At 52.6% G+C, this 27,130-nt stretch overlaps 1 protein-coding gene across 9 annotated transcripts in view; it reads left to right on the top strand.

The window, feature by feature from the left end:
* The window catches only part of Wnk2 (WNK lysine deficient protein kinase 2), a 119,615-nt gene that overhangs the window by 33,645 nt on the left and 58,840 nt on the right, over positions 1 to 27,130 (top strand). For all 9 annotated transcript variants that reach the window (XM_046457725.2, XM_046457731.2, XM_046457729.2 and 6 more), the window contains exons 2-7: positions 5,475 to 5,647; positions 6,848 to 7,068; positions 12,362 to 12,519; positions 15,809 to 15,897; positions 16,844 to 17,063; positions 24,157 to 24,448. In XM_046457725.2, coding sequence (XP_046313681.1) covers positions 5,475 to 5,647; positions 6,848 to 7,068; positions 12,362 to 12,519; positions 15,809 to 15,897; positions 16,844 to 17,063; positions 24,157 to 24,448 — 1,153 coding nt within the window. The remainder of the gene's footprint in view (positions 1 to 5,474; positions 5,648 to 6,847; positions 7,069 to 12,361; positions 12,520 to 15,808; positions 15,898 to 16,843; positions 17,064 to 24,156; positions 24,449 to 27,130) is intronic.

The raw sequence follows: 27,130 nt of genomic DNA, 5'->3' as shown, positions 1-27,130 counted from the left end.
CTGATGCTCAAACTTGGCCCCAAGCTTTGCTGAAAGGAGGGTGCTGTGGCGTGCTACCTCCGCTGCTGTCGGACAACTTCATGTGGTCCTCGTGGGTCTGACGACATCAGCCACTAGGGATATTCCAGCCAAGCTGTGGCCTTGGGTATCACTGGAAAGGGCCAGAGAGAATCTCTGATCCTCCCAGTCAACACCAAAAACATCCCCTGAGGTGTGTCCCCAGGTGGCCCTAGGGTGCTGGACAGGCCTGTCAGGGCCAAGGCTTTGTTCTGCCTTGGCCATCTGACTCAAGTTCCCCTGAGTGGCCCCTGCCCAGCTTGGAGGCTGCTGTCTTGCTTCATCTGTTCCTGGAGTCCTGAGGCCAGGGTGGCCTCAGAATGTTGCTGTTGTTTACCCTCTGGTGGATTTTCACCATGAAAGAGGGAACCAGAACTATGCAGACCCAGTGGGACGAGATCAGTGATCTTACCCTCCCATCCAGGTGGGATGAGATGTCTGTGCAGCCCCCTGGGGTGAGGGCAAGGAGCTCAGCCTTTAGCCCCCAGACCTTTAAGAACAGTGCAACTCTCATAGGATTTGGAAACCTCCTCACAGAGACGAGGTGCTTTCTCCCTGACCTCGCTTGCTGTCTTGAGCCCCCCCAGTAGATAACTGAATGAATTCGTCCCACCAGAGGGTACAATGTTTCACTAACTGGGTTGGTTCTGTATCAGGGAGTTACCAGGCTAATGGGGCTGACCATCAGTGGAGGGTGACCATCATTTGAGGGTGACTTGGACAAGCTCTGTGAGGGACAAGGCCATGCCCAGAGGACACCCTAGCTGACCTTTAAATGATCGAACAGCACGTCACTTTGGGAAAAACAGCCCAGTGGCATAGAGGATACAATGAGGTCTCCTCCCCACTTCCAAGCCCATCCCAAGGCACCATGGCTAATAACTTCTGACTTTTGTGTCTTTAATTTATCAACTTTAACCTGGACCTGACCTTAAAAAATGAGGACTGCAGTGGTCAGGGGTATAGCTCAGCGGTAGAGCACTTGCCTAGCATATGCAGGTCCCACATTGGATCCCCAGGACTGAGAGAGAGAAAAAAAAAAGACTGTGGCCTATACAGAGTACTTTCCTCTACGTCTCATTTTTGTTAGTTATGTTTACAACAAGAACATTTTGCTTAGAAGCCACAAGGAAAAGTTTCACACATTGCTGTTGATTGATGCTGTAAAACACTGGCAAAAATAACTCATGTTATAAATGACGTCTCAAGTCTGTGACTAGGCCCACAGGACGGGACTTGGAGAGGGAAGGTCGTTGCCTTGGGAAGATGTTTTAGTCAGCTTTTTTGCTGCTGGACCAAAAGACCCAGCAAGAACAATTTTAGAGGAGGGAAAGTTTATTTGGGGGCTTATTGGTTTCAGAGATATCAGTCCACGGATAGTTGGTTCCATTCCTCAGGGTCTGGAGTGAGGCAGAACATTGTGGCAGAAGAATGTGGTGGAGGAAAGAAGCTGGGGACATGGTACCAGGAAGGAGGGAGGGAGGGAGGGAGGGGGAGAGAGAGAGAGAGAGAGAGAGAGAGAGCGAGCGAGCGCTGGCCAGCACACTATACCCTCACCAGACAAAATATATATCCCATAGCCACATCCCCAATGACCCACCTCCAGCCACACCCCACCTGCCTTCAGTTACCACTCAGTTAATCCCTATCAGGGGATAAATGCACTGATTAGGTTAAGGCTCTCCTAACCCAATCATTTCACCTCTAAATCTTCTTGCATTGTCTCACACATGAGCTTTTGGGGGACACCTCACATCTAAACGTCACATCCAAATAACAGAAGGCCTGAGCAAGCTGGCCCAGCTGAGGGGCCATCTTCTTCCTGTGGCCTTCATCTTCAGGACTAGAGGTCACCTTGGCTGCCTCCTTCCTGCTGCATCGCTCTGTATTTTGTGACAAGTTATTCCAGGAGCTTGGTTTGCTTAGGGCATGTGCAAAGTAAAGTTTTGAGCTCCTGAATATCTGAAAATGAGTCTTTTTTCTTTCTTTCTTGATACTGGGGATTAAATCCAGAGGCACTTAACCACCGAGCCTCATCCCCAGCCCATTTTTATATTTTATCTAGAGACAGGGTCTTGCTGAGTTTCTTAGGGCCTTGCTAAGTTGCTGAGGCTGGCTTTGAACTTCTGATCCTCTTGTCTTAGCCTCCCAAGCCACTGGGATTACAGGTATGTGCCTGATTGAAAATGAGTCTTGATGGTTTGGCTAGATGTATGTCTGGCTGGGTATAGAATTCCAGGTCAGCACTTGGACGATGCTGTTCCTGTCACCTGCACAGTATGGGCTGTTCCTTTGCAGTCCAGACCTGAGGATTCTGAAAATCCACTGGACCAGGTCCAGAAGTGGGTAATTTTTCATTTATTCTGATCTGGCCTCAGCAAGTCTTTTTATCCTATTTTTTTCCCCTCCCAGTTTGGAGAAATACTATTCTGCTGTTTATGTAAACTTCACGTCTGTTCTTAGAACTCCTCTTACACAGTTGCTCAACTTACAGGTGATTCCTTCGTATCTCTTAATATTTTTTCTCTCATTTTCTTTCTTTCTTTTACCTTTCTCCTTTGGTCTTTGGATACTTTCACTTTTTTTTTAACATTTGAAAAGTTGAAGTGTAATTTACACCTTAGTGTAATTTACACGTAGTGAAACACAGAGATCTTAAATATGCGAGTTGATGATCTTTGACAAAGGCAGGCACACGTGCAGCCCACATTCTCTGCTATGATGTAGAACATTTTCTCGCCCCTATGTTCTCTCAGAGACTGACTTCTGCCCACCCAGAGGCAACAGATGGTGAGCCTCCTTGCCTTAGTTCCATCTCTTGCAGAATCTTACATCAAAACGGGACCAGACTGGACATATCCTTGTGTCTGGCTTCTCTCATTGAGCTTAATGCTTTCATCCGAGGTGTGGTGAGAATCAGGAATTGTTCCCCTTTGGCTGCTGAGTCACATTCCCGTGGCGATGGGGATACCATGGGTTGGCTTTCATGCATTTGCCCACAGATGTTTTGGCTGCTTCCAGTTGCGGACACGGTGAACAAACGCAGGTGCTGGGAACATCCTTGTGTCCGTCTTTGTGGGCTTGTTCCCATTCTCTCAGTTGGCTCTCCAGGAGGGGAACGGCTGGACACAGCAGGTGTAAACCTCCCAAGGGCTTCGCCCAGCAACTTGTGTGAGCAGGACTCAATGCCTCTGGGTGCTTCCAACTTCATCTCCCCACTCTGCAAGACCTTCTCACCTCCAGCCACCCCAGCTTCACCTCCTGGGCCTGGTCCAAGAGGCCCCCAAAGCACTTGCCTTGCCTCTTCCTGGTTGCTCGGAAGCTGGAATTATCAATCTATAAATCTGGCCCCTCTGGGTGGGTGTGAAGTGGCATCTCAGTGTGGTTTTAATTGGCGTTTTCCTGATGACTAAGGAGGCTCAGCACCTTTCAGGTACCATTGCCATCTCTGCACCTCCTTTGGTGAAGGATCTGTGTTCTGTTTTGTTATTGTTATAGGAGTTCTCTATATACGGGGTCCTGGTCCTTTTTGCTAGATACATGTATTAAGAATAGTTTTGCAAAAAAAAAAAAAAAAAGTAGTTTCTCTATTTTGTGGCTTGGATTTTATTTTCTTAGATAAATAATCATTTTAATGAGTGGAACACGATTTCCCTTTTATTATCTGAAAATTAACTTTTTTTATACTTAATGGTTTGTTGGATTGTGGAATATCTTATTTTTAAAATAGATTTTTTTTTTAATTTGCAAGAATCTCTCTTGATTATTCCTTTTTAAATAGAATCTTGCTGTTCTGTATGCAAGTCTACTTCTTGGGTCGTTATGGGAACATTAATTAATGTTGCCTTTGGTCCCTGAATTATTTGTTTTTCTGGGTTTGGCCACGTTGGTGGTTTCTCTTGGCTGCTTGGCACTGTTGGTGATGGTTGCTGTCTCGACTCACTGCTGAGTGAAGGGGCCCTTTAGGGCTTGTGTTGCAGGGGATGGGGTCTGGCAGGGTTGTTAATGGGTACAGCCATCATCTGGGATATGACTCCTTGACAAGACGACTCTTATCATGACCTCATAAGCCACCTCTCCTCCCATGCTGAGGTCCAGCTTGATGTTCTTCGAGGCCTTCTGGAAGGATTCCAGGGTCTTGGTTTGTGTTTCCGTTCAGCTCAGCTCTGATCTCTCCCACCATCTATCCAAATTCACCTGCTTTCCGTCTCCCTGGAGTTCCTGGGAATTTCTCTGTTCTGTGTTCATTTGTTTATGGTTGCCTTTTGAAAATACACGTCTTTTTTTCTCACATTTCCGCGGCTCCTGGGTGGGAGGAGGCAGGCATTGCTTTGGGGGCCTCTTGGACCAAACCCAGGAGGTGAAGCTGGGGGGCCTAGAGGTGAGAAGGTCTCAGGTGCTTGCAGAGTGGGGAGATGAAGTTGGAAGCCCCCAGAGGCCTTGAGTTCCTGTGTCTTTGGGTTTATTCTGAGGGCTTGGTGGTAAGAGTCCTGTGAAGGGTTTCGGGAAGGGAAGGGCCAGGTCTAGTGGGTCATAGGGGACAGTGAGGCAGGAGACCAGGCGGAGGAGTCCAGGAAGGGATGGTAGCTGCTGGGACCAGTGGGGGCGGGGTAGGCGGTGCTGGGGTGGTTGGACCTGAGGCAGTTGAACGTGGGGCAAGGTACTGGTGCCCTACCCGGGCCGTGGGCAGAGCTTCTGGACAGGGGACACCCAGCTCACACACCTGATGAAGGGCCCTTTTAGGCAACGGTGGTGTTTGTTTGCTGTTCCCCATTTTAAACTTGAGGCCAGTGGATTAGTTCTGCTGGGCTGGCCAGGCAAAGTGGCCTGTGGCTGTGGGGGCCGAGCTGCCCCCGCCTGCCCCAGGGGCCCCCGCGGCGGCTCCGCTGTGTTGCGCTTGTCACGGCTCCTTCCTCACATGAGCTCTGGTCTCTGGCTCTCGTCAGTGTCTCTTCTGGTCCATATCCTGGTCTCGAGCCCTTCCTGTGAGTTGTGTATACACGAGGAGCAAACTGATGTTTCATTCTCTTAACAAACACTCAGGAAGTAAATGATGACTGAGGGGACAAAGGTCTCTGAGGTGTTTTTATGGAAAAAGCCCATGGGCTTGGCAGTGGGGGTTGTGAAGCGTCTCAGGCTTCCCGGGACTTCTTTGGGTGGAGGTCCCTGTGCAGGGACTGTGTCCAGGGTGGCGGGCCTGAAGTGTCAGTTGTCATGGACTGCTGGTGGCTCTGGGTAGAGAGGCAGATCTGGTTCAGCAGGGGAGGTGTGGCCGAGACGGGCTGGGCCTCCAAGGCCTCAGCGTGGCCTCCACCTCCTCCTGTGCCCCTGTCCCCACACCTGCTGCACTCCCTGAAGAGGCTGCAGGCCGAGGTCCACTGCGCTGCCCGCCTGGTTCTGTCTGTGTCTCACTCTAGGACCGGAAGCTCACCAAGCTGGAGCGGCAGCGGTTCAAGGAGGAGGCGGAGATGCTGAAGGGCCTGCAGCACCCCAACATCGTGCGCTTCTATGACTTCTGGGAGTCCAGTGCCAAGGGCAAGCGGTGCATTGTGCTGGTGACGGAGCTGATGACCTCGGGGACGCTGAAGACGTAAGTGCAGCCTGCTCTGGGCTGGAGTGGTCTCTGTTGTGAGCCAGAGTCATGACTGGAGGGTGACGGAGGCCCTGGACTGCCTGGGGCTGTCCTGGCTGGTGCCTGTGGTCCAGCGACCTGCCTCTTGGGTGTCCTTTGGGGTGGTAGGTCTCTGTCCTCTGGGCAGTGGGAAGCAAATCAGAGGCCCCCAATGGTTCTTTCTGCATTTGGCTCCCTCTGACAAATGGGACCTGTCGCCAGGACATAACTGGAAGACTGTCCCCTGCGTGGACATGGGGAGGTTGTTGACTTCCCAGGGAAGCGGTTCATTGTCTGCCCTTATTGTGGCCGAGGTCCTGCTTCTGCCTGGGAGCCATCGGCACATTCTGGTGGCTCAGTGTACACAGGTGGGCTTTAAAACCGGCTGGACAGCGCTAGGCAGGGCTTTGCAAAGGGTCCACTACTTTTAGGGTGAGTGCTGAAGCAGGTGTCAAGCACGGGACAGAGCAAGGTGGGGGTCAGGAGCTCCGTGGCCAGGGGTGGCCATGCGTGGCCATGCCAGTCTGTTGCTCCTCCCTGCGGCCCTTCCCTGCACTGTGGGCACAGGAGACCTCCCCTCCACAGCCTGGGTTCATCTGAATTGTTCTGATCCTGTGGTCTCAGACAGGACCTCAGTGTCCCTGTGCCACAGGACAGTTTCTTTCACAGATGAAGGCATGGCAAGGGAAGAGCCCGTTTGCCAGCCGTACCTGCTACTGTCTTCTAGGGACACCCTAGAGCAGATCACACAGGTGGGGAGTTGCAGGGAGGCCTGGCCTTCTTGACCTCTGGCCCCCGTGGTTCCTCTCACCCCAGCCCTCACTCTGAGCATCCAGTGGCTGAGACCCTGACCTATCATGGTGGCTTCTGTGTCGACCTTGGCCCCTTTCAGGGTGAGATCAGGGTTGTGCTTGGCAGGGGCTTTAGTAGCAAAGTCTCCAGTGCAAGGAGCAAGTGAAGGGTCACAGTCCTGGCCTGGCTGCCTCTGTCCTGGGCCTGGCTCTGGCTGCATAATCCTGGAACATAACTGCCTAGCCTTCCTCTGTCACCCTAAACCCATCACAAGTGAGTACTGAGTGCAAGTGGACGGGATGTGAGATAGGCTGGATGGTACCAGGTGAGGCTTTGCAGAGGGGCCTCTGCCTGGGAGTTGGCTGGTGAGCCCTGCCCCCATCCCAGGTACCTGAAGCGGTTCAAGGTGATGAAGCCCAAGGTGCTGCGCAGCTGGTGCCGGCAGATCCTGAAGGGCCTGCTATTCCTACACACGAGGACACCACCCATCATCCACCGTGACCTCAAGTGCGACAACATCTTCATCACTGGGCCAACTGGGTCTGTGAAGATTGGTGACTTGGGCCTGGCCACCCTCAAAAGAGCATCATTCGCCAAAAGTGTGATAGGTAAGCCCATTTCTCCTCCCCAGGCCCTGGGAGCCCACGTGGGACCGGGCAGCATTTAAGGGGGCCACAAGTATCTGCTTTTGCTTGGCCACCTTGGACTTGTGCAGGAGGTCCAGAAGGGGACATCTGGGCATGAGGCCTCAGGCTGGGTGTCAGAGCTGTCCCTCCCAGCCTCTGGTGCTTGGACAGGAGACCTGCCTGGTAGGGAACACACTGCCTGCTCCAGCTGGACATGCTGACTCTGATCCCCCATCACCACCCTGTCCAGACTCGGGGCCTGGCTGGTCTCTGCAGTAACTCCCTGGCTGTGTTAGGTAACAGCTCTGATCATCTGGTGGGGTGGTGGGCCAAGTGCCAACTTCCTGTGGTATGTGTGGGTGTTGTGGTCACTTGAGGGAGGGGAAGGGGCACCACCACAGAGGAACTAGGGAGCTTATGACAGTGATGCTGGGGCTGGTTTTGGCAGCGGGGGAAAGAGGACTCCAGGCTGTGGGGATGGGGGTTCACATCTTGCTCTGTGTCCACTCCTGTTGGTCCTGGCACTGTGGTGCTCACAGTTCACCAGACCCCAGGAGGGTCCTTGTGGACTTTGGGAAGAATGTGCCTGGAGGGGCCGCAGGAGCATCTCCTTCTGGGAGTCAGGATGCCCGAGGGATTGGGAGAGTTCACTGCGATCCGTGTTAATCAAGACCCAGCCTGTCCCTCCTGCATGAGGGCTGGCTACACAAGGACAGTGAGTGGCTGGTCTCTGGGTTTAGTGAATTCATAATATTTCTGCACATTTGGGGAAAGAACTTAGCCTATTTGGGAAAACGAAACCCCGGATGATCTCTAGGAACTGCTTTGGTTGGAGTAGTGTGTTAGGACACCGGGGCAGATGCATCTGTCTAGGCGGAAGCCCTTTGGGCACAGGGTCTCTGACGGCCCCAGGGGAGTCAAGTTGTAGGAAGCAGAGACGGACCCAAATCTCAGCTTCTCTGTGAAATGGGTGATACAGGGGAGGGTCTAGTTTCCATCCTGGAGGGGGCAAGTGCTGGGCTGCAGGACTGTGGGTGGCTCGCACCCCAGCTAGTTGGAACCTCTGGGCAGTTCCCAGGCTGGTTTGGCTAACTTACTCTTGGAAGTGACTCTGGTCTCAGACCCTGGGCTATCAGGTGGCAGAAGACTGCTCTTGGTGACTTGTCTCAGAAGTAAACATTTGTGACAAAGGACATCCCACTGGAGGAAGCCAGGGCACCAGCGGGCTCCTGGGCCTCCACTGACCCGCGAGCTCGTCGCTGTCCTGGGAATGGTTTCACGTTGCCAGCTTGGATGGCGTGAGGCAGTTGAGAAGGAGCCTGGGTGTTTCTGGCAGGGGCAGCGAGGCCCTGTGCACAGTGGCACAGCTCTGCAGGGTATATCCCTCGTCACCCCGGCTCTTGCTCAGTTGGAGCCCAGGAAGCTTTGACGAGAGGGGCTGGGACCAGCAGTGTCCTTGGCTGCCTCTGCTCAGGGAGAAAGAGGCTCGGTTCATGGGACTTTCCTGGTCACTGGAGGGAGAGGGCCGTCCTGAGCAGGGGCCAACAGCTGGTGAAGGGCTGTGGGCAAGTGGGGACCCCCCAGTCCTATGAATGGAATCCCTCCCCTGGGTCTGTTAGTAGGGACCCCTGCCTGTGAAGAGGGGTGTCAGTTCAGGCAGCCCACCAATGTGCTGCCCTGGTGGCAAATGGGCCAAGCCCTCCTGGAGTCTGCCATCCTGTTGGAAGGACAGGCCCCCTCTCTTCAGGATGAGGCCCCCCGCTAATTGTACATCTGGGGCACCTGTGGGAGCGGTTGATGCTGTGGACCTATTTCTGCTGTGGCCATCAGGTTCCCCTGGAAGGCTGAGGTTTGCACTTTAGATGTGGCACATGTCAGGGTGGGGGTCAGTGGTCCTCTGGCTGCTCTAGGGGCGAGAGCATATGGTTTCAGGAAGGCACTGTCCTCATACCACCCTCAACATCATGACCCCTGCTGTTCTGTCACCCTGGTCTCCATCTTTGTGTGCTCTTAGCTGTCCCCAACAGGATTTGATTGCCCGGATCTCACAGCCTCACTGTGTGTGTGTGTTTTCTGGTTTATATGAGCTAAACCAGGCTGGGTGAGGCCCTGAGGGATGGGGGACAGGGATGCAGTCGTGTCTGCTGTCTCCATCTGTGCAGGTGGCCACATAGCGAGCAGAGCCCTGGGACTGCTGAGGTGCCTGGCTCACCTGGGAGGGCTTCCTGGAGGCAGTGACGATGGAACCAGGCCTAGAGAGAGTGAACTGAGTAGGCGGCCAAGGAGAACTGAGGGTGGTTATTCCAGAAAGAGCCAAGTGGATGGGCTTGATGGGCTGGGTAGAGGGTGGGAGAGGGACTGGCTGTTGGGCACCTGTGGCCATTACAAATAAGCACTCAGGGGCTCCAGGCTGTTGAGGACCCCGTGTCCGTCTTGCTGGGGGAGAGGGAGGGAGATTCTCCCTGTCCAGTGAGAAGATGGGTTAGTTTGGTTTTGTTCTAACATAAACCTTGAGGACAGATAGGGCTAGGATTATGGCTTCCATTTCCATAGAGGAAGTCATTTGTCATTCAGGACAGTCCCAGAAATAGGCAGATCCTAATGCAGAACAGTTTCCACAGCTATAGTTGGGCTCCCTCCTTACCTCTCCTGCCTCATAGCCACAGAACTACAGCCACTTCTCTGTTAAAAAGCAGAAGAGAAACTGTGGCCATCACTCTTCCTGCCCTCTGTAGGAGGGAGTGGGAGGGGGCTGCTCCAGGCGCCGTCTCTAGTGCCTGGTCTCACGCCCACAGCGGGGTTCGGGGAGGAGAGATGGGACCCAGAGTCTTCACTTGATGCAAAGTTTCATCTGTTGAGACCTGGGGGTATGGAGGGTGTGTAAGGGGTCTGTGGGCCTGGGCTCCTTGGGAGGGGCTCTGCAGCTGATGGCAAAGCACAAAGTAGGAGAGGGAGTGGACTATTCACTGGACCCATGTGGGTATGAGCACACACACCCCTGCACACACACACTGTTGCTAAAATTCAGATTTAAATGGCTGCTGTGTGAAGGAAGGAGAAGAGAGCCCCGGCATCCAGGTGTGTAGAATCAGGCATTCTCGGCGCCCAGAGTTGGTCCAGCCCCACCCCACCCTCAGAGCCCATTCCCTGGAGCCAGGCCGTCTGGGGTCGTGACGTCTTTCTTGAAGAACAAGGTTCTCCATTCCTTGAGGTCTCAACGGAGACCGAGACCAAGGACCTCCTCGTAGGCCCTGGTGCTGTGTGGGCAACTGGGTGAATGGGGTCCCTGCAGGTGCCAGGGAGTGGCCAGCTCCGCTCCTGGCTTCCTTCCCGCAGCCCTGGCGACCAAGCTCCCCTCAAGCTCTTCCCCGTGGTCCTGCGGTAGAGGTGGCCAGGCCAAGGCCTGAGGGTCCACCCCCTGGGCCTCCTGGCCGGCTCCTGCAGCAGGAAAGGGCTTTGTTGTGGCTTTTCTCTGCCGTCTCTGTGTGTTGTCCACTAGTAGCGGGGGTGGCACTGTGGGCAGTTGAAGTGGCCCCGCAGAGCAGGCCCTTCCTTCCTGCAGTGTGGAGCTTCCTGCTGACTCAGCTGCTTCATCTCTTGCATGTTGGGCCCTCAGGGGTCAAGATGGTCCAGGCCCAGGCAGTTGGTGACGAGCCCCTCAGATCTGCCAGGGCACCCCAGAGCATGTCAGGGGGTGGGAGGGGCCTGAGAGCAGGTGTTCATGTTGTCACCAGCCCCAAGGCTCAGGCCAGCGCTGTCTGTGACCTCCCTGCTGTGGCTTTTGTGGAGTCCTTGCTTACTGCCCCGGCCTAGGGAGCACATTTACTATTCTGTGACAGGCTTAGGGATGGCAGGAAACATAAAAATATTAACTTAATTAGCAGTGCAAAAACATTTGCAATGTAACCATGTGGTTCAAAAACCCAAGAGGATCAAAATTCCAGTGTCAGGTGCCTCTGACTCCATTCAGCCCCTGCTGTTTCTGGTGGATTCTTCTAAGTTCTGTATTCCTGCATATACACTTACATATACATTCTTGTTTTCCCCACTTTTACCCAAAATGTTAATGTTTTTGAAAATTGAAACAATGCAGAAGAGAAAACCCATTATGTGCTTTCTACTGCAATTAATAGGTTTGTATGATTTTACATATGCTTAAAAAAAAAACAAAACCAAGGCGCTGGGATTGTGGCTCAGCGATAGAGTGCTTGCCTGGTGTGTGCGAAGCTCTGGGTTCCATCCTCAGCACCACATAAAAATAAATAAATAAAATAAAGGCATTGTGTCCAACTACAACTTAAAAAAACACAAACAAACAACTAGAATGTTATGAAAAATCTTCCAGCAAATCTACAGATGTTCCAAGCAGCCTTACTCTGATGTCTCTTATCCTATATCAGCTCAACACTTAGTAGGACTTGTTTTAATAAAAAGCTTTTGTGATTATTAAAGCAAAATCTCATTATAGAAAAATTTGAAAACCCAGAAATAAAAAAAAAAAAATTGAAAATCCAGAAATAAGTAAAAGGAAAATCAACCCCCCTATCCCCACTGAGCCATCTGGCTGGGAGTGCTATTTCACACAGGTGAGGCCCTGAGCAGTTTATTTTACAAGCCTGTCCTACATTTCTAGATCCTTAAAGACTCAGTGCCAACACTGTTTGGATCTTTCGTGTTTAATACACTGAGCAGTTCCCGTCTTAAGGACTCTGTGGACCATGCTAGGTAGTTGCCATTTTGCTATCTTTTGCCACAATAGCCACAGGAGCTATGTGGCACTCTGTTGTGAGGTGTGCCCAGCAAACCTAGCCATTCCCCTGTTTGGGAATACTTAGGGCCTCCTGGGTTTTTGCAGTTACAAGACATTCTGTGGTGACCACCAGGGTTTGTCTGTTCTGGATCAGTGGGTGCTGGCCAGTGCGGAGCCTGTCCTCAGGGGCACAATATCCACCCACAAGTGAGGGATGTGTCCAGGGTAGGGACGTGTCCTCTGGGAGGTCATGGTCTCTTAGCTCTGTGGGCAGCAGGTATGCTGTGAACTGATCACAGTGCTGGAATTAGAAGGCTCCAGGTGGAAGTTTTGGAAGCTTCTTCTGTACAGTGTACCTGTTTGAATCATGGGGGCCCTGGTAGAGCTGGGTATCCTGAGAGTGCCATGGGGCGAAAGGGGAGGAGGTTGGGTGGCTCTGAGAGGCTGAGGGGGCTCCTGGGCACTGGCTCCTGTTGCTCTTGGGCTGTGGCCACCTGACCACTGCATCTGTTGCTCCTGGCACAGGTACGCCCGAGTTCATGGCGCCCGAGATGTACGAGGAACACTACGATGAGTCTGTTGACGTCTACGCCTTCGGGATGTGCATGTTGGAGATGGCCACCTCGGAGTACCCCTACTCAGAGTGCCAGAATGCTGCGCAGATCTACCGCAAGGTCACCTGTGTGAGTCCATCCAGCTCTTTGATAATGAGGATGTGGCCGTGGGTGTGGACCATAGCCTCAGCTGGCTCTGCGGGCTTTGGGAAAGTCCCCATGGTGGCATAAGAAAAGGAGAGAGCATGGCCATCCTACAGATGGGGACACTGAGGCTTGTCTCCTAGCAACCATGATGGTAGTGACCGGGCACCCTGGGCAGCGCTTTGCCTCAGAGGCTACCACACGTGCAGCATTGGGAGGCCCAGGATGTCAAGGAAACTGAGGCTCAGGAGGCTGAAGCTCCACCAGGGCCCCTGCAGGAGGTGTGCCCAGGCTGGCTGTCCCTGGGGGCCCGCTGTGGCTGACCAGGGTTGCTGGCTTCCCCGTCTTCTTTATTTTGGAACCACTGTTTGTTTTCCTTTTCACCAAGCCATCACCCCTAGTGAAGCGTATCTCTGGGCGGCTGTCACCATTGGCTAGCCTGGGAACTTTAATCCCTGTTCTGCTGTCACTGTGATTTTTGAGTTGATCAGATGGCTTCAGCTGTACAAACAGATGGGCCTTGTTCTCCCTCTGTGGTGGCCCCACTGGACAAGGGAACGAAAACAGAACCTGTGGCGGTGGAGTGGCCAGGCCAGGGCTTTTCTGTGCTGATTTCCGTGCTGTCCCATCTTGATTCTTGTGCTGAGGCCACAAGGTCCGCAGAGCCGCCCCTGACCTTGGCCACAGGTGTTGCTGTCCCTAGAGTCCTCACTGCCTCCGCTTCAGCCTGGGAGCACACAGCCAGAGCAGCCCAGGTCGGGCATGTGACTTGTCCATGCAGCTGGGTGGCCGGAAGGTGGTTCAGCTTTGCCCTGAGCCATCCCTGCAGCTGAGCCCTCTTCGTAGATGGTCCCTGCTTTTCTCCTTGGGCGGTTAGTTCTAAGTCATCAGTCACTTGATGGAGCTCCTCTGGTGTGTGCTGTGGGCAGCGGTGGGGGAGAGTCTTTGGCTGGCAATCTCTTGGACCTGGCACAGAAGCCCACATGCTGGCACAGAGTTCCTTGAGGGGAGCGAGGGTGGTCTGCAGTGGGTGCTGGGGAGGGTGGGGGGAGGGGCCTCTGGGCTTCTGGTTCGCACTGCGGTGGACGGTGGTTTGTCCTGGGAGTGGGGATGGAAAGGCCCCAGGTTCAGGGCTGAGTGTGCTCCTGACTCTGGGCCAGTGGGGTGTGTGGCAGACTGGGGTCTGAGGTTCTTCACACATGTCCACGTAGCTGGGGGCTCCAGGAGCTGGGCTCTGTGTGCACATCTCTCTCAATCTCCTTGCCTTCTCCTCCCTCCCTGCTTCAGTCTCTTTGGGCAAATTCATATTTTATGGTCTTTAAATCACACACACACACACACACACACACACACACACGAGCCAGGACAAGGCTTTCAAAAGAAGGCTAAATCTTGTTGTGATAATGTTTTAAAATTCTTTTTAATTCGTTTTCCCTGCCCCCTACCCCAAGAGCAGATTGCAGATGAACCCTTGGGGGCCCTGCTTCTGAGATCCTGTTTCTGTTGCGGGGCTGCATTTATGGTCCCTCGGCATAGGAGCCAAGTGAGCATTGGCTGGCCGAGGAGCGACTGGCCTCAGCCTGGCACCACCTTCCCCTGCCCCTCTGCCTGAAAGTCTCCTGGCCTGGCCCTCAGCCAGCAGCAGTGACCACAAATAGCACTCGTGCCCCCTCAAGGAGGGGTTGTGGGGAGGAATCCCAGGTGTGGTTACAAAGGCTTGGTCTGTGGGAAGCGTCAAACCTACCGAGTCGCTGCGGTTCTTCCTCCCAGATGACGGGGCAGCTGGTGTGGGAGGCCCCAGAGGCTCCACTCAGGGGAGGCTCCGCAGCCAAGCTCTGATCAACACCTTTCCAGAAACTGACTGCTATATTTGAGGTGTCAACCCCAGTGTCAGATTCTGCAGCACAGGTGGAAGCTGCGTTGTGTGTTGTTGCCAGGGTGATGGTCACCATGGAGATGGGGATTGGGGCCATCAACCTGGGTGTGAGGCTGGGGGGCTGGTGTCTGTGGTGGCTGCCACATACTTCAACAGATATACGGTAGCTGGAGAAGGTGTCCTCCATACAGAGACCTAAATGGTAGGAAACCAGGCTCCTGGCTTCCCGCAGTGGGGACAGAGATTAAAGAGTGGATCTCTGTGGCTTCACACAACTCTCTGATCTCTTCCCTGTTCTGCTTTGTGTCTTGCCTAGGGCTGGAGTGTGCTTCATCCTTGGGCACAGAATTTTCATCAGAGTTGGAAAATCTTTGGCCAGCATTTCTTCAAATGTTTTTTCCTATCCCAACCCCCATCCCTTTCTCTTAGTTTTATATGTGTCATGTGCCTATTTCATCCTTGCTATAGTGTCCCAAATTCTGAAGTGAGCAGAACAGAGCCTCTGTGGCCATCTCTCTCTGTGCCCTGTTTCTGATGGATCTTGCTGCTGTGGTTCCCCTCTGCGCTGTCTGATTGGTGGTTGATCTGCTCCAGTGAGACCTTCAATTCAGATGTCATGTTATTCATTTCTGGTCCCTCCCTCTTTTTAAATTTTATTTTAATATCCATCGTTTCTGTTCCTCATAATATACATTTTCCTTTAAGATTTGTATATGGCTGCAGTGAGTTTTAACCTCCTTGTCTGTAGGCTGTAGCACTCTCTCGTTTCTGTTGACTGTTTTTCCTGCCTGGTCTTGGGTCACATTTTTCTGCCTCCCAGGGTATCTAGTAATTTTCGATGGCGTGCTGTACATGATACGCATTACATTGTCTCTGCTCTGTGTGAACTCTGGGAATGGCTCTGCCTCCAGCTCCCCGGTAGCTCTCTAGCCAACCCTGTGGTGTTGACTATGCATTTGTGGTGTGGTACTAAGCAAAGACTCAGGGGGACCAAATGCAGACATCCACCTCTTTATTCTGCAGAGACCCTCTCCAGAACTCTGCTTTTGGCCTTCTCACCCTCCTGATTTCTGAGCTCCACCTTCAACTCAGTGGGACCCCTGCTCTACTGGGTTCTGTGCCTTACTTAGTCTGGGAACTGTCCCAGGCAGTGAGCTGGGCTGTGAGAGCGAGGGCTCCAGGGGTTTCTTTCTCTGAGCCCAACATCCTGCACCACCTGTCATCCAGTGTCCGACCGTGGCCATTTGGCCTGTTTTGTCCAGTGTCCTTGTAGTCTCTGTAGGGTGAGCCCAAGACTGGTTTTGCTATCATGCCTGGAGGCAATTTCTCTGCAAGGGGTGGAGATGGCGCCTGTCAGCTCCTCAATGGTGTCAGGTGACTCTGCTTTATCCTTCTCAGGGCATCAAGCCAGCCAGCTTTGAGAAAGTGCATGATCCTGAAATCAAGGAGATTATTGGGGAGTGCATCTGCAAGAACAAGGAGGAAAGGTGAGTTCCAGTGCGGTGTTGGGTTCTGGGTCTTTCTCCAGCTGAAACCACTCCAGCTGGTATTTAGAGCCACATTCTAACAAGAGAGAACTTCAGAGGCCAGATGGATTGGCTCAGGCCACAGCGACGCCAGGCTGGGGAGCTGGGGGAGGGGGTGGGCCACCCTCAGGCTCATGTCCTTTTCTGCTGTCTGGGAACACATTCCCATCCCAGCCTATAGTGTTTGAGAACCTGGGACTTTCCTCTGCTCCTTGTTTTTTCTTTTTCTCTAGTTGTTCCTAGAAGTTGTGTCCATTTCTCCAACTTCAGCGAAGACCTTTGTGCCTGGGGCTTCCAGATCTGCCTCAGCCCCTTCCCTCCCTTCTGAATTCTGGGCTGCCTATTTTTTGTAATCAATTGTTCAGTCTATCTCTAAGGCGGCATGCCCACCTCGGGTGGGTTCAGGGAGGCCTGAACCCCCTCATGGCATTTGGGGGGAGTACATGGGGGTGGGGTTCTGACTCCTCTGGTTCCACCCAGCGCCAAGTGGGGATGGAAGCTCAGTGCATATCAGGAGGGGCTTTGTCTGTATAGTGGACAGATTTAAAAAATGAGCCTGTTTTCTTTTTATAATGGGGGAGAAGATGGAAGTCTTAAAATGTAGTGCAGTAAGGTCGGTTCAGATATGGATCTGAACATTTTCTCATCTCCTTGTAGTCTCTTGTAGGAAGGCAAATGAATGCTGTTGGGTGCCATCCTCAGGGCCCACCAAGTAGTAAAGTCAGAGAACTTTCTAGTACAGCCTGCCCAGTGCCCAGCTGCAAGGGGTGGCAGCCTTTGCCCATGTTCAATATTATGTGTGAGTGTGTGGCCACAGCCCTTTTGTGGATGCAGGCACTGCACAGGGAGCCTGGGCACAGAAGCCCCTTGTCCCCGAGCCCCTGCCTGTGAGCTGTTCTCCCTCCAGGTACGAGATCAAGGACCTGCTGAGCCACGCCTTCTTTGCAGAGGACACTGGTGTCAGAGTGGAACTTGCAGAGGAGGACCATGGCAGGAAGTCCACCATTGCCCTGCGGCTCTGGGTGGAAGACCCCAAGAAGCTGAAGGGCAAACCCAAGGACAATGGTGCCATAGAGTTCACCTTTGACCTAGAGAAGGAGACCCCTGATGAAGTGGCTCAGGAAATGGTAATATGTGGGTACCTTGTGCAGCCTGATGTGCCCAGAAAGTGGGCTCAGACAGGCCATGAGCAAGTCTGGGGTGCAGGTGTGTGAGGGGCATGTGGTTTCTAAAGACTGGAATGAAAGCTGCCCACAGGGAGTTTCCCTAGTAGGAGCTGAGCCCTGCAGGGACAAGAGCCAGACGGGACAGAAGGAGCATGGGCAGTCCTAAGGAGGGGCCTGGGAACCTGGCTGCTTGTGTGTGTGTTCAGTGATGGAGAAGCTGGGATCCTCCTCTGTTGCCTCGGGAGAGGGGAGGCTGAGATATAGCATGAGGGAGGAGTCCAACAGGAATGGGGAGAGTGAGCCAGGAGCTGGGACTCTCCAGGAAGGAAAGGCCTTGCTTGCTTTGACAAGATTCTTGCCAGATTTGCTTCCATGGTGATTCTTTTGGGATCTGGTATTTTCCCACCTAGAAAGGTAATAGAAGAGCTTAGTTCCATTCCTGTTTCCTGCTCCCTCCTTGCCACCATGCCTCTGTCTGCGGGGGAGGGAGAGTGGCCTCTTTCCTCCTGGGGTTCAGGGCTGTGCCTCAGGAACAGGCCTTGAGTCTGCAGGGGGTGAGGGCAGGAGATGGGACCAACAAGCACAGACAGCAAAAGTGGCAGTCCAGGCAGACACAGGGGGGCCACACAGACTCGAGCTGGACATAATGATGTACTCATGATTATGCAGAATGTATGGGGCGGGGACAGGTGATAGGGTTTAGAGCCACGAATGCCAGGCTGAATTATTCTGACTTGATTCTCTAAGCCTATGACATCAAGGCCTACGACATCCCAAACGGTAGCTCACATGTGCCTGCTAAAATTGTAGTTTATTTGAAATCTAATTGATTTCTTTTTTTTTTTTTAGTCTTATTATCATAAGATAGCATCCCAACCCATTCTGCACATAATTGTGTATCTGCTGGGCAATTGCGAGTTACTTTTAACATACAAATACGTTAGTCCAGGAAGTATTCCCTTTATGTAGTGAGAGAGTGTATATAAAAGGAACTAATTTGGCTTAATCCATGAGCTCTCTGATGACCATTAAGCTTCTATATTGCATGTCAAGCACTTTGAATTGTTTCTAAAAGAAACTGTAATACTTTAAAATTAGATATTTTCACTTTGGCAGGGCCCTGGGTTCGATCTTCAGCACCGCATTTAAAAAAAAAAAAAGTGGGGGGTGGGCTGGGGTTGTGGCTCAGCAGTAGAGCTCTTGTCTAATTAATTTCATTAAAATGTAAAATTGACTCTCACTGGCAACATTTCAAGTGCTTCATGCACACGGAGCCTGTGACTCTCACATTGAACAGACAGAATATTTTTATGATCAGTGCTGGGAGGGGCTGTTGAAGTTCATGGACAGGAGGGGGATGGTCACAGCCTTGTCCAGTTAGGGCTTGTTTGCTGGGTGTTGTGGGCAGCTGACTTCCCAGAGGCAGAGAAGTGGAAGTCTTGTCCTGCCAAGGCAGCTATGGGCTTCTGAGAGCCCTGTGTAGGGCCAGGAGATGGACAGATGTCTGTGTTATTAATAAGATGAACTGACTTAGACAATAAATCAAACAGATAGACAAGAAGGACATGGAAGTCTGTACCAGGAGGAGCAAAATCAAGGAAGTCACCAAGGGTCAAACACATAGAACAGGAGCCCAGAAAGGCCTTGGTTTTGCAAAATAAGAAAGTGGTACATTAGAAATAAACGAGCCACTAATATTTAGCTGGAAAACTGAGAAGGAACGAACCCATGCAGGAGACCCATCAGCTTGACATGTCATTGCCCCAAAGGCCTTTGTCCCTTTTAATTTGTTTTAAAATAAGCTTTTCACTGAACATAACACCTTGTTGAAAATGTCTGTGAGTCACAGGTCCTCAGGCTGGGGGTTCCTTGCTCCTCCCGTGAGGAGAGCTGGACATGTCCCTGGATGGGGTTAGGGATGGTGGAGGGGACGCCACTCGACACAGGTTACCTGCCACAATCCTTGAGGCCCTGCTCAGATGGGGAACCTGAGGCTTGATAATGCCATGGAAGGAGGGGGTGAGCCCTTGGAGCTGAGAGGGTGGCTTTGGGAACCTTCTGTTCATCTACCTGAAGACTCTGCTCCTCAAGTCCATCTACCTGCCAGAGCACACCAGGGGTCCGTGGGGCAGTGGGTTTGGGTTGTGTAGTGAGGTCAGGGTTCCTGTAGCCATGTCCCCTGGTGAGGGAAATGGGGTGGGACGGAGCTGCTCCTGGGGTTTGCCACATGTCTCTGGGGTCAGGGTGAACTAAGATCCTGCTGGGGTCCCAGGCTGCTGGGCTGCTGGGGGTATATCTGTGCTACCCTGGCCTCGCCACAACTGCAAGAGGGATTGCTTCCGGCACACCCCCTGCCTGAACGGTGTGCCCAGAGTGCAGGGCCTAAGCATCCAGGGCCTGGGGCAGAGGCACCTCCTGGGGCTGCCTGGGGCCTGGCTCGGGCTTGACCTTCCTTGTCCAATGGCCCAAGTGCACGACTGAGGGCTTACAGTGAGGGTGAGGGTGGGTGTGACGTCCCACTGCTGGGCTGGAGCCCAGGATGACTTCTCTGGGGGGCTGGCTGCTCGGTCACCTCCAGATGCTGCAAAGTAGTCACCTATGTTCCCAGGCCCGCCCACCCTCACCTGGCTTGCCTCTGGTCACATCCCTGCCCCAGACACAGAAATTGCTGCTGTGAGTAGATCTCAGGGGATCCGTTAGCTCTGTGACTACTGGCGGGAGCTTTGTGATAGCGCTGCTCAGACGTGATGTGCAGAGGTTCATTTTCCCATTTAATGGTCCAGGTGTACTGTGCGCTGCGTTCAGATGACCACAGCCTTACCCATCCTGGGCCTTCAGAGACACAACTTCTATTCACTAATGTGGCACCCGCCCCCCATGCTTTTTATTGCAAATAATATGGGTTAAGTGAGCTGCATGCCCGGCGTGTGTGGTGTGAGAGCTAAGCTTTGGTGCTGAGGGCCAATGATGAGATTGCCCTTCTAGGGACACTGTGCTGGCTGTTGGTGCTGGGCTGGTGGTGACAGAAGTGGGAAAGCAGCCTTTTGGAAGGGCGGGAGGGAGTCTGACAGGTTCTCGAGGTGCTACACTGGTTCTGGCCTTGCAGGGACCCTCTATCAGGACTACCAGGGGCAAGAATAAGGACTGTGAGTGTCCTAGCTTTACTGGGGCCCAGGAGACTGAGGAAGAGCAGGCTCACAAAGTTCTCTCATTCCTTCTGCAAGTGAGCCTGTGCCCGGCTGGTGCTGGCCAAGGTGGGAGGGATTTGGGATCAGAGCTGGGAGGTCAGGTACACAGGATGGCCAAGTTTGTGACAGGGGTGTCGGGGTTCAGTACAGTGATTCCAGTGTGGTTGGTGCATCCTGGAAGGTTCCCAAGATCCCACACAAGTGGATTTTGAATGTCTGGGCTTCAGCAGGACCTTAGCCTCCCAGTTTGGCTTTGATTGTCTTGTAAGACAGCCATGTCCCAAACCCAGATGTGCCCTGGCGTTCTTCCCCAGGCTCTGCTTAGCTGTTCCTAGATCATGTACTTCTCAAAACTCCCCTCGTCTCTGTTTGTCATCAGAGAGTGACATGGCGTCCTGCAGGACAGGGACATTGTGCACGTAACTGTCACCTCAGCCTGTCCCTGGCACTTGGCTGGACGCAGAGGCTCTGCCCCTGTGTCGGCTCCAATGAGGCCCACCCGCTCCTCTTCCCCACTCCCTCCCTCCCTCACCTCCTGTCTCTTACTACATATTTTCATCATGAGACGTGCCATCCGTGAAATAGCGCATCCACGCAGAAGGGCATGACTGCGTCCAATTACAGAGCAATAACAAAGCCACACACACCCCACCCTGCCAAGGAAACAGAACAGGCCCAGCCTGTGACCAGCTGGAAGCCACCGTTCCCACAACAGCCCCACACTAGGCCTCAGGGTGGGTGCTGGACCCCAGGAGGCCTGTCCGGCTTCCAGTCCCAGCCTCACCCTCCTTTACACCCACCAGAGAATCCAGAATCATCACTGGGGGTCCAGCCCCCACCCCTTCCTGGGTTCCTGCCACCAACCCCTGCCTGGGCTGAAGCTGGAGGGGAACTTGCCATGTGGCACTGTATCATGATTTGGGGACACACCGGGCTCTGAGACTGCGCTTAACAAACCGAGGTGCAGAATCCAGATGCAGTCTCCTGGAATGACCTCCAGAGGAGCGAGGATAAGATGGGGACATGGGGCGGGGATGCAGATCAGCCTGGCACAGGACGGGGCTGAGGGAGGGGTGCATTCTGTGAGGCCCCCAGGGAGGAAGCAGAGAGGAAGGGTACCTGGCCCAGCCCTTCAGAACCCCAGTAACGGGGACACGCCAGCCCAGTACTGAACCTGGATGCATTCTTTCCTGTTTGGGAGGAAATAGAAATGCTTTCGTGAGGAAGGCTGGGAGACCCCAAAGACAGGTGGGGAAAGGCAGGCTGTAGCTGTGGTGTCACAGATAACAGAAATAACCTGGGGTGGGCAGTGGTTTCTTTGTCAGCCTCTGGTCCCATAGGTCCCACTGGCTCTGTGACCTGAGGTTACCTGAGGCCTGAGGAACAGCCTCGCCTATGAGCTCTGGGTCCTGCTGAACACTGCCCTGAAGGATCGGTGACAGAGACGCCACCTGCTGATGGGGTTGCCTACTGCAGCCCACATCTGACCTTAGTCAGGCCTGTCCGTCCTCAGCCTCCCCATGAAGGTCCCTGTGGTGAGAGTCTGGGGTCCTTGGAAAAGTCCTCTCCTGACTCTAAGGCCAGAAACCGACCCCCAGCTGGTGCCCTTCTCTGGGAGTAAGGAATGTCCTGTGCCCAGGGAGCTTCCCAGGTAGATTGAGGACACTGTGCCCACCTCTGGCTTCCTGTCCACTGACCCTCCCCTGGCCATGTGTCTGGCTTGCTCCTGCCTCTCCCGAGTCACCGAGGTCTCTCCTGGGTGTGTTCGTGAGGCAGCTTCCTTCTCTCTAGCAGAATTCTCTTTGGAAATAAATTGTTTTGAAATTATCACAAACTCAAGGAAAAGTTGCACGAGCACTCCAAAGAACTTTTTTCCATGTAGCGTTTGAGAATAGGTTGCCAACCCCCTGCCCGTTGCCCCAAGTACTTTTATTCCAATTTCCCACAAAACAGAACATTTTCCTGCACAGCTACACACAGTGGTCCCCGTCAAAAGTGTCATCAACATGTCACCACTGTCCCATCATTGGGTTGCTCAGGTCCCCAGTGTCCCAGCAACACCGCCACACACAAGAGCTTCAAACCAGTGTCACATGTCCCCTCAGCCCTTTCTGTCCCTCGACTTCTGTGGTCTGATCCTCAGGAAGGGCCAGGCAGCCCTCAGGGATTGGCCCTGCCGAGTCAGGCCATTGTGCGTCTGTAGCCATCTCCCAGAACAGGTCTCCTTGCCACAGCCTGCCCGGCGGGGCACACGGTTCTGACGGTCACATTTCCCAGGATGCCGCCTGTGACTTCTCCACGTGGGGTCTCTCTCATCTTGTAACCCTGGTGTGTGACCTGTGGGGAGGTTCTTTGAAACTATGTAAATGTTATTGTCCAGCAGACTGTCCCCTCGTTTGTCTCTCAGGGACGCAGCCCAGGGTTCTGCTGGACCCCCTAGCTCATCTCCCATGTCTGAGGTCTCTTCACAGCAGACTGCCCCAAGGCCGTGCTTGAAATGCTCTGTGTGGTCTTGAGATCAGGGCTGGGGTGGCTCAGGCGTCAGCCAGGGCGGTGGGCTCAGACCTGATGGGCTTTCACAGACCCCGGTTGCCTGCCGTGGGGGCCTCGGCACGGAGCAGCTCTTGCTATGGCTTCAGCTGGAGCAGCGATGTCCAAGGGAAAGGGGGGGAGGGAGGGAGGGAGGACAGGGACACACCCCTGTGCCCCCAGTGCTGGCAAGGACACTCTGTCCCTCACACCCCACAGATGATTTGTACCAGCCCCATAGATAAAATGTGTGTCAAAATTTGAGGAAATGTCTTTCAAACCATCATTGTATCGCTGTTCATTTGTCCCAGATTTGCCAGTGAGTGACCCTGGCGCAGGCGCCTGTGTCACTTTGCACGTCCCTGTCATCCCCCGAGCACGTACCCACAGTGGCTCATTCTCATTATTTTCCTGCCCTGCCCTGAGTCACCGGTCCTTGCAGTGGCTCCGGTTTCCTATTGGGCTATGGGTGTTGCTCCCAGGCCCTCACGGTGGACAGAGCTCACAAGGACATACACACCCCCACACACACACACTCTCTCTCCTCCTTTGCGCATGCTTGTGTCCGTTCTGGATTCTTGCCTTTCCATGGCGAGGAACCTGGCTGCCCTTGTTCCTTATGTAGGTTCTTGTGGGTCAGCGCTGCGTGGTCATAACCTGCAGCCATGCTGCCCACCACATATGTGCTTCCGTCCACACTGCCCTGGTCCCTGTGCCAGGAGACCTCTGTGCACACTGCTCCCTCCCTGGGAGGCGTAGCTTGCTTAGCCCCACCGGTCTCTTCAGTGCTGAGGTCTCAGGAGGGGAGAGGGGGCCCCTATGGACTTGGAGTGTTCGTGCTGATATGTGTCGTGTGTTGCAGTCACCACCTGCAGTCCAGCCAGCAGCCCCTTCCAAAGGAGTCTCTATTTTTGGAAACCGGCTTTGCTATGAATATTCTCTGCAAGCTCACGATGCTTCCTGGAGATCTGGGGGCTCTTTGACAAATGTGCTCAAACACTCTGTGTGATAAATGTATCTTAGGATTTTGCGAAGCATCAGTGCACACTATTCTGCTCTCAAGTAACAGAATAGGCCTCTGCCTTCCAGTTACAAGGCAGGTCAGTGCACCTGCTCTGCACTAGCTGTGGTTCAGAAAGCAGGGCCCTGCAGATTCATTTCAAAGCTGGGTGATTATTCACGGGAAGATGAAAGCATCCTAAGAGGAACCACTCAGGTGGGAGGTGAGGGGACCCTCGGAAGAGCACCCCATAAGCAGGAGCCCACAGTGCAGGTGGCAGGGCACACGTGGGGGTCAGCTGGTTCCCAAGGCACTGACAACGTGACTGCCTCTGCAGATCGATTCTGGATTCTTCCACGAGAGTGACGTGAAGATTGTGGCCAAGTCCATCCGCGATCGCGTGGCACTGATCCAGTGGCGTCGGGAGAGGATCTGGCCTGCGCTGCAGTCCCAGGAGCCTAAGGACTCAGGCAGCCCTGATAAGACCAGGGGTCCTCCAGCCCCCCTGCAGGTCCAAGTGACCTACCATGCGCAGGCCGGGCAGCCTGGGCAGCAAGAGCCCGAGGAGCCTGAGGCTGACCAGCACCTCCTGCCTCCTACGCTGCCGGCCAGCGCCACCTCTCTGGCCTGTGAGTACATGGAATAGGGTCACTGCAGCCAGCTGTGAGACCAGCTGTTGGGCGGGGAGTCCTCACCCTTTATTAGCAGGCTTTGTAAGGAAATCCAGGTCGGCATAGTGGCAGGCTAGAGTGTGGTCTGGTGAGCTCCGTACTGTCCTGGTGCGGCTGGATTATTGCTTCCAGCTGCAGGTGGTCCCAGGAGCTTGGCTGGAACCGTGTCCATGCCAGGCTCACTTCCTGCCAGCCTTCCTGGCTCCTGGGCACATCATGGTATTTGGAAGGGGTACGTCCCTGGGTGGTGGCAGATGATCCATAGACTCTGGGACATGCAGGCCTGATTCCTTGACCTCTGTGAGCCTATTCCCACCGCCTCCCCTGTGGGCTGCGGAGGGCAGATGCAGCTTTGCACTGTTCCAGGGGAAGGGTTTGTGGCGTTTCCTGCGTTTCCCAGTGACCTGTGACCTGAAAGGCTTTAAGGCTCCCTGGAGACTTGCTCCTCAGGGCAGATGAGGTCAAATCTGCCCCAAGCCGGTAGACCCTGATGGAGCCAGTTCAATCCCAGCTCCCCACTGCGCACTTGTGGACCGCCTGAAAACAGTCTGGGCCTCATGGGGGGTTGTGCACAGTCACCTGCTTCTTGGAGAGGACGTCTGTACCTCACCTGGAGAGCACAGCTGTCTTGGCTTGGGGCCTTTGATACCAAGATTATCCGATGTCTCTGTTCCAGGGGTAAAACGGTAGCTCTTTTGTGTGTTTTCAAGCGAGCATTACCAATGAATTTGGAGTCCCTTTGAAACAGGCTTCATCAAAGACCATTTTGAGAGGATCTAGTGTATTCTGCATGACAGGCAGACAAGTGTCCTGTGTTCACCGTCAATGTCTAAAAACTCAGCAGTGAGCTAAGGCGGCGGGGATGTGGCTTTGTCCACTATGTGAATTGGCCTGGAATAGAATTACAGAGTCCAATGACCTGCCCAGGCCAAGATTTCAGGTTGCTCATGTGGAAAGACAGAAAGTCTGTGTAATTTGTTTAACATGCACATTCTTTATCATGAAAATAGCTAAAAATTCTTCTAAGTGGGCTGTTTAAACTCACTTTGAGGGAGTTTTCCTACTGCTGACTTTAACCTGCTCAGGTTTGCTTTGGAGAATAAAGTAGCTACATCATTGCTCCATTTTCTGATAAATCTAAAAAAATTAATTTAAAAAGCACCATTTTCTGGGGGGGAGGGGAGGTCCCCCGATCTGATACACCACCACAAGTGTCACACACTTTACAATCGTAGTTGGGTTAAAAAAATTTCTAGGATGGGAAATAAAAGATCCCCATTTGTCACACTTTGAAAAGCCTCAGATTGGGACCTAGAAATATGTTCCCATCTGCTATGAGAAAATCCATCAGAGATGTTGAGGGGCTGGTCAGTGCACATCAGGTGCAGGTCAGTTTAATGCCCTGAGCACCTCTCAAGGTGCTTGTACTCAGTTACTGTGATTTCTTTAAAATAGGTGATATGGTCTCGGAGTATAGAATTCAGAATTCTTTTTATTTATTGATTAAAAAAAATTAAATAACAGGGCTGGGGTTATGGCTCAGCAGTAGAGCCCTCGCCTGGCATGTGTGAGGCCCTGGGTTCAATCCTCAGCACCACATAAAAATAAATAAAATAAAGGCATTGTGTCCAGCTACAACTAAAAAATAAATATTTAAAATAAATATATAAATAAATGACAGCGGAATGCATTTCAATTCTTATTACATGTATATAGCACTATTTTTCATCTCTTTTCTCTGATTGTATATAAATTATGTTGACACCAATTTGTGTCTTTATACATGTACTTTGGACGATGATGTCTATCACATTCCACCATCATTGCTAATCCCCTGCCCCCTCCTTTTCCCTCCCACCCCTCTGCCCTATCTGGAATTCATCTATTCCTCCCATGTTCCCCCTCCCTATCCCACTCTGAGTCAGCCTCCTTATATCGGAGAAAACATTCGCATTTGTTTTTTTGGAGGGATTGGCTAACTTAGCATTATCTTAGCATCATCTTCTCCAATGTCATCCATTTACCTGCAAATGCCATGATTTTATTCTCTTTTATTGCTGAGTAATATTCCATTGTGTATATATGCCACATTTTTTTTTTAATCCATTCATCCACTGAAAGGCATCTAGGTTGGCTCCACAGCTTAGCTATTATGAATTGTGCTGCTATAAACATTGATGTGGCTGTGTCCCTGTAGTATGCTGTTTTTAAGTTCTTTGGGTATAGTCCTAGGAGAGGAATAGCTGGGTCAAATGGTGGCTCCATTCCCAGATTTCCAAGGAATCTCCATACTGCTTTCCGTATCGGCTGCACCAGTTTGCAATCCCACCAGTAATGTATGAGTGTGCCTTTTTCCGCACATCCTCGCCAACACTTATTGTTGTTTGTCTGCATAATAGCTGCCATTCTGACTGAAGTGAGATGATATCTTACAATAGTTTTGATTTGCATTTCTCTAATTGCTAGAGATGATGAACATTTTTTCATATATTAGTTGATTGATTGTATATCCTCTTCTGAGAATTGTCTATTCAGAATTTAGAAATTCTAAGAAGATGTATACTAAGTCACCTAATCATCCTCCCCAGGCAAGGGATGCTCCAAGTCTTCTGACTGTCCTTCCAGAGATAATCTACACGT

The sequence above is a fragment of the Marmota monax genome, unplaced genomic scaffold, assembly GCF_021218885.2.
Source record: "Marmota monax isolate L192 unplaced genomic scaffold, Marmota_monax_Labrador192_F-V1.1 WCK01_AAM20220418_F8-fsc00231, whole genome shotgun sequence".
Taxonomy (NCBI): Eukaryota; Metazoa; Chordata; class Mammalia; order Rodentia; family Sciuridae; genus Marmota; species Marmota monax.
The sequence above is the reverse complement of the archived record's forward strand: the minus strand, read 5'-3'. Positions and strand labels throughout refer to the sequence as shown.